The 7,500-nt window shown below is 47.4% G+C and overlaps 1 protein-coding gene across 1 annotated transcript in view; it reads right to left on the bottom strand.

Moving 5' to 3' along the window:
- LOC308155734 (cell adhesion molecule DSCAML1-like) overlaps positions 1-7,500 on the bottom strand; it is a gene marked incomplete at both ends in the record, with an annotated part of 11,850 nt that overhangs the window by 2,459 nt on the left and 1,891 nt on the right. The window contains one exon of the mRNA XM_080529108.1: positions 890-1,210. Within this exon, the coding sequence (XP_080385234.1) occupies positions 890-1,210 (321 nt within the window). The remainder of the gene's footprint in view (positions 1-889; positions 1,211-7,500) is intronic.

A 7,500-nucleotide genomic window follows, 5' to 3' on the forward strand; every position in this document is an offset into this window, starting at 1 on the left:
ACAGAGAGAGAGAGAGAGAGAGAGAGAGAGAGAGAGAGAGAGAGAGAGAGAGAGAACAGCATCACAGAACAGAAAGTCAGCTGATGGTGTAGGACTAGCATAGCAACCAGCAGCACCGTGTTTCGCCTGTGACTTCTGCATGGATACTGACTTCAATTTAAGGAGGCGTGGTTTGTGTTCTGCATATGAGTTTGTACATGTTTGTGTACGCCTTCTTTTCTGGGGGGGGGGGGGGGGGGCAGGGTGGACTGTGTGATGTGTAGTGTGTTTAGTGGAGTCCAGTCCGTCCGCCAGGGTTTGGGACGGGCTATGTTACAGATGTTCCCCTAGTAGACTGTGTTCTAGGTCAGGCTGGGTCTGGGACAGGGCTATTTTTGGGCAGGTGCTATGGTGTTGTGGGCAGGCTTTTGGCAGCTGCCAATCAACTCTCTCCCTTTTGATTTTTTCCCCCCCAAGTGCTCTCTCTCCCTCTGTGCTCCCCTTTCACCCTACTGCTGTCTCCTCTCCTCTGATCTGACTGCTTCCTTCCCTCTCTCCCCTTCCCTCATAGCCCCTCGTCGTGTCCTCTTTCCCTCCCCTCTCGCACCTCTGCCTCTCCCCTATCCACCTCTCCTCCTGTTCCCTCTCCTCCCCTCTCTCCCTCTCCCCTTTTCTATCCACCTCTCTACCTGTTCCCTCTACTCGCCTCTCTCCCTCTCCTCCCCTCTCTCCCACTCTTCCCCTCTTTCCCTCTCCTCCCCTCCCTCCCTCTCCTCCCCTCCCTCCCTCTCCTCCCCTCCCTCCCTCTCCTCCCCTCCCTCCCTCTCCCCTTTTCTATCCACCTCTCCACCTGTTCCCTCTCCTCCCCTCTCTCCCTCTCCTCCCCTCTCCCCCTGCCCCTGGAACTCACCAGCTTTGACCCTGATGTTGGGGCTGCGGATCTTGCCAGCCTGGTTCTCTGCAGTGCAGAAGTAGTCGTTGTCGTGGATGTAGCTGTTGAAGGCGGAGGGCGAGAAGGGGTAGAGCTGGAGGGTGCCGTTGGCGTGGACGTGGCGGATGTGGGGCACGTCGTAGATGTCGTCCCCAGTGGCCAGGTACCAGCGCAGGATGGCAGTGGGGGTGCCGCCGGCCGGACAAGGCAGGGACACCCCCACGGAGCTGGAGTAGGTCACCCTCTGCAGGGACGCGTTCACAAAGTACAGCCTGGTAGAGCCCACATCCTCGCTGTGTACTGAGAGGGCGGACAGAGAGGAGAGATGGTCACTCATAGGCAAGGGGAGAGAGACAAGTCAGTCACATAACCTGTGTAAACAAACAGCGTCAGTGATGGAGGGCCAGGAGGAAGAAGAGAATCCTCTGAAGCGCTGACAATTTCCACATCTGGATCTGCCTGCAGAACATTCAGGAACAGTAATACAAGTAATGGTCATGCAAACAGATTTAATAACAGAAGATGGGGAGGGAAAAGGAATGTCCTTCAAATGTGTAGCAAAATAATCATAACAAATGTATGCCAATATTTGTCCAGCTGCAAACATCAGTCATGTGATGCAGAAAGCCAGGGATTTGGGCTAAAGCCTCTGCTGGGTGAGGTGGGAGGGTGGGGGAGGAGCCTTCTACCTCTGCATACACATACTCCCAGAGAAAACACCCAGATAGGTTATGTGATTGGAATTTGTATGCCAGACGCAGAGAGTTAAGTCTGTTTAATCTCCTTTCATATTTAACACACACACACACACACACACACACACAGAAACAAACTCTCTCTCTCTCTCTCTCTCTCTCTCTCTCTCTCTCTCTCTCACACACACACACACACACACACACATCAGGAGTGTTCCTCCTGGGTGCTCAGATTAGGGCCAGACAGCTTCAGCAGAGAGAGTGAGGGAGAGGGTCCCCAGAATTCAGGGTCAAGGAGGGCATGATTAAATCTGCTATAGTTAGACAGATGTGGGCACACAGAACTATCTCCCCATCCCCCAAAGTATGCAAAACACACACACACACACACACACACATTCACACAAATTCATGCACACATGCACACACGCACACATACACACACACACACACACACACACACACACACACACACACACATACTGTATCAGCATTTACTGTAGATTCGACACGGCAAAATAGTCCTCATTAACTCCTATCACCTACCCATGCATAATTTAAATGTAAGAATGAAGCTTAGTGTCTTTGCATGAAACACATCTCTCCACAGCGGTAAATCTAAGTACATCTTCGCCTGTATCCATGCAGAACATGGATGGTAATCATGCATGGCGCATGGTTCACCCCCGTCTATGTATCCATATACTCTCCTCGGACCAGACCCTCTAAGACGACTGTCTCAACCATCTGCAGGAGGAATCTCAAGTGTCCCTAAGAACACAAACGCTGAGATCCTGTTGGCGTCAGACTCTGACGGTGGCTTGTGTTGTTGACAGGTTGTTGATGTCCAAATCGGATGTCGATTTAGATGGCTGACAGCAACACATTAACAACACACGAAGCTGACCTCTTCAGCACCATGGACAGAGTCTATACATTAACTCTAAGTTCAGCGCCTCTAGATATAACATAAAGATGCTTCCATATATATATATAGACAGATAGAGAGAGAGAGAGAGAGAGAGATAGATAGATAGATAGATAGATAGATAGATAGATAGGTAGGTAGGTAGGTAGAGAGAGAGAGATAGAGAGATAGATCAATAGATAGATAAATAGAGAGAGAGATAGAGAGATAGATAGATAGATAGATAGATATAAAGATAGGGAGCATGCTACAGATGGTAAATATGAACTCTGTCCGTCCTGTGGAGGAGGGCTGTTGAATCCAGGTCAGACAGCTCCCCCACTGCACGCCCTCCCCTCTGCAGATTACTGATAATGGCCCCCGAGCATAAAGCCCATATTAAAGATTGCAATATCTATAATCTCCCAATGGGGGGACGGGACTAAAGTGGAAGGGTAGAGGGGGAGAGAGAGGGAGAGGGGGAGAGAGAGGGAGAGGGGGAGAGGGGGGCTAACGGCAGGCTAGGGTCACCCTGAGAGCTTAGGGGGGCCGGACGCACGACCATCCCTCCTAGATTAGGAACCTTGGGGGCAGAGTGGGGAGTGGGTTAAAGGGGGGGGGGGGGGGGGTTCAGTGTGGACTCCTACCACTCAAAGCCTGTCAGAAACAGACACACACACACACACACACACACACACTCCACTAACAGCACTTAGGACACACTCACACTGGTAGGAGACAGGGGTTGCTATGGTGGCGGCGACATGTGAAAACCCTGGTGACTAAAAAAAGATCCAACATGCTAAGTGTAAAGTGAGTGTGTGTGTTTGTACAGGTCCAACGGTCATGTATGTTCTGACCTGCATGGTGAGAGGGTGAACTGAGGGGAAGGCCACACCTCCCTGCATGGACATCCATCTGCCTCAATAGGAAGTGAGCAACCAAAGAGACAGAATGGCTATTCGGCATTTCTTTTGGGGGGGGGACCATTGATTAAATACTAGCAGGCACTCTGTATGGGTTCAATCATTCCTGCCTTCCTAATGCACACTGACAGGCAGACTTGACTGTGTGTTGCTAACAGAACAAACGCCCCCCCCCCCCCCCCCGCCCCTTTCGGAATGTAGTCCAAGACACATGAAACAAGACACGCCGCTGATCCCAGAACAGCGTTGAGCTGACATCTGGGACGGACACGAGTGGAGCTGGGTGTGTGACCACTCGACAAGACAACGAGGAACAAAAATCCTTTATTTTTGTCAAACGTTAGGTAAACGGCCTCCATGTCGCCCTCATTGTGGAGTGTTTTCATTGCAGTGCACTGAAGCCTGCTAATGGTGTTGGTTGAGCTCAGGCTCTGCCTGCCCGAGTGTGCGCACACTGAGCCACTATCTTATGCAGCCCTGCTGGAGAACGGTGCATGAATATGTATGTTGGAGAGGCAGAAGCCATTGCCTATGCAAGACTTCATTATGCATAATGCAGCTGGTCTACGCCTCTCTCCAGTGTGCGCGTGCATGCACAAACACACACACACACACACACACACACACAGAGACACAAACACACGCACAAAACCATATCGTGTGTTAAACACGATCCACACACAGATGAGCAAGTAAACAAATGTCGACACCCCCCACCCCCTTCAAATACACATTCTCACACCCAGTGCTCCCTGCACCTAACCAAAAAGCATTATGCTTTCTCTCTCTTCCTCCCTATTTCACTCTCTTTCTCCCTTGTTCTTTCTTTAACCCTCTGCTCATGTGCATACACATCTGTGCTCTATCACCCCCCCCCCCCCCCCCCCCCGCCGCCCCCCTTTCCTGTCACACATCATGGAGCTCCTCTTCCCATGGAGACAGATGTAGGATCATTTTCAGCCAGACTGAAACTCTTGTTTCCAGCGCGTTTCCCCTCCTTCCCCCATGTCCCTGTGCTCTTCCCCTCCATCTCTCCATCTCTCCATCTCTCACCTTTCTCAAGCCACCTCAGATCTCATAGGGACACTTTTGAAGTTGTGTGACAATATGTGTTTGCATTTAGATCAGTGTGATTCAAATACAGTATGGGTGTGTGTGCGTGTGCGTGTGTGTGCGTGCGTGTATGTGTGTGTGAGAGAGAGAAGGGGGGGAGGGCGGTGTACATAAAATTAGAAACAGAGACAGTAAGATATAGAGGTAGGTGTAAGCTTATGAATAATCCTTAGGGGTCTTGGATGAATAGGTGGTTGGTGAGGTGTGGGGCGGGTGGGGGGGTGTTGTGGGGTTACATCTCATCAAGACAGGGGTTTGCCCCCCTACTCTCAGTACACATCCCCCCAATCTAACCCCCCCCCCCCCAATCCCCTACCCCAATCTAACCCCCCCCCCCCCCCCCTGTGCTGCGTCAGTGAAAAAGTGTGCTACTTCAGCAGTCCCCCGGGATCCGCTCCCCCCTCACATCAAAGCAGCCAGTTTCTCTCTTAATGTGAATATCAAATCTGTGGATCACAAGTCCCAGCACAGTCTGCATAAAACTGCCCCTCCCCCAACCTTTAATTCTGCCTAGTGATGAGGGAGAGAGAGGGAGGGGAGTGTGTGTGAGAGAGAGAGAGAGAGAGAGAGAGAGAGAGAGAGAGAGAGAGAGAGAGAGAGAGAGAGAGAGAGAGAGAGAGAGAGAGAGAGAGAGAGAGAGAGAGAGAGAGCGGGAGGGAGGGGGAGAGAGAGAGCGAGTGTACCTTCGACAAAAACAACCACCTGCTAGCCGAGTTTTGACATTAATATCCCGAAATACTGTAAGGCACAAGGTGATAGAGAGACTCTGCTCAACTTGGACACTATGAGCTGTCGTCCTTCAGAAGTTATGTTGTCATCATATCCCTATTGTTGACATGATGAGCTGCGCTTCGTGTTTTTACACACATCACATGTTACATTTTACAAAACAAATATTTCTATTATATCTATTTTTGTAGCCTAATTTGAGAGACATTTTGTTTCGACATGATTTCGCACTCTTTCATCCGATGTATCGATGGATTCAGATAGAGGGACTGAGACGAATAGGAAAGCAGAAGTGCAAGTGACATAGTTCGTGAGTTTAGAATGATAAGGTTTTATCTCCGTTTAGGGTAGTTCAGAGATATTGAGCGTCAAAGTTTTTACATTCCATTATGTTTTGTGAGATGGAACCTTAGTATTTTATGAATTACTAACTCAAAAATGTCAACATTTTAAAAATAACACAATACAGGCATTAATAAACACCTAATGGATCAGATTATGTAAAAAACTCAATTTTGACAAAAATGGAGATGGAACCTTATAATTCTAACGTCACGAGTTGTGAGATCCTATCTGTGGGGTGGAACGCTCTGGTCCCCGGCGCTCGCCCTGCCTCACCACTGCAACATGGCACTGTTCACCAGCACTCATCACATCACACAACGTCATAACATCATCACTGTAACGAGTGGGAAAACATGCCTTTTCGCTTCTTTCACTTTTGTATCTATATTTAAGTAAGGTTGGAAGCAAGTCCGAACCCACCAAGCCACTCCATTGACGAAGTTTTGAGGTACACAAGCAAGTTTGAGAGATTCTTATATGACTAAAAACAAAACAGATCAAACAGGAGAAACGCGTGGCCACGTTATTATGGGTAATTAGATTTAAATATAATCTGAAATCTTTTACTTTTAAACTCTCAGATTAAATTAAATTGTAAAATGAATGTGGCTGTCAACAATTTGTGGGAGTAGCTGGTTATAGTCTCGACAAATAGGCCTCGCCCAATTTTAGAATAGATGGCAGTAGTGGCCTATATTAATTTTACAACATGAAATAAAAGAATACTTGAACATATTCGATTAGAAAATAGGAGCAAAGCACTGCGGGCAATCATTGGCACCCTTCTGGCCCCTGACCCGGTTTGCTGCGCTGTCATTGGGTGATGCGGCAGATCGCAGCGCTAATTGCGCAGCTGAGGAGAGAAGGCAGCTGGGGATTTGGGCTAAAATAGAGAGAGACCAATTTTGCATATTTCTATTTTCTACGAGGGAGGAGAGAGAGGAAGGGAAGGGAAGGGTGGGGAGGGTGACAGTGGGTGCTTGACGGGGGAGGGAAAGCCTTATGACCAGTTATTTTCATTCAGATTATTCTTATTTCAGAATGCAATGAACCAATGCTTTAATTTTCAATACACATTTTGAAACATATTAGCATAAACCATTCTGTGACATTTATAGTCGAAATTCTGGACAAGACTATAGCCTAATTGGTCAATCATTGATTTAATGTAGATCGTTGTTTTGAATTAGCATCAGATGGTTAACAAGAAAATACATAGGCTATTAATTGTAGGCCTATTCTAATTCAGAAAATCCAGAAGAAAAAAGATTCTAATCGAAACAAAATCTAATATGTGTTAAATTGTCATTAAAATGTATACATACAATATAGGCCTTATAGGCTATAGCTGGCGCTTAATGTCAGCAAAATTGAATTAGCCCAAGAGTTGTATTGGATAAGAAGATGTCATATGGATTGATATACATACAAAATACATGCTCTCTCCAACTCTCCTGCCACCTAGACTACAATAGCTTTGAGTGTATCTTCCTTGGTTTTCTATTTTGGCGTAATTGAACAATTATAGCACGTCTCGTTGTTGAGTAATTAGCCTCGTCTATTTGTTGAGTAATTATCTGCCATATTGAATTGGGTATATTTTCTGTTGGAAAATGTCAATTTTCGTATGGAATATATTTAAAGATATTTTCAATGTATTCAAAACATGTCGAAAGTGAACCTTTGAGCTCCTCTAACAATCATTGCTAAATTAACTCACGGTGAAATTCAACAAATCCTAATTTGTGACATAGAGACCCGAGCAAGAGAGGAGGGGTGTCCCCTTCTACACATCCACACACTCCCATTTTACACACACACACACACACACACACACACACACACACACGCACACGCACACGCACACGCACACGC

Source organism: Nansenia antarctica (assembly GCF_963989245.1).
Source record: "Nansenia antarctica genome assembly, chromosome: 4".
Taxonomy (NCBI): Eukaryota; Metazoa; Chordata; class Actinopteri; order Argentiniformes; family Microstomatidae; genus Nansenia; species Nansenia antarctica.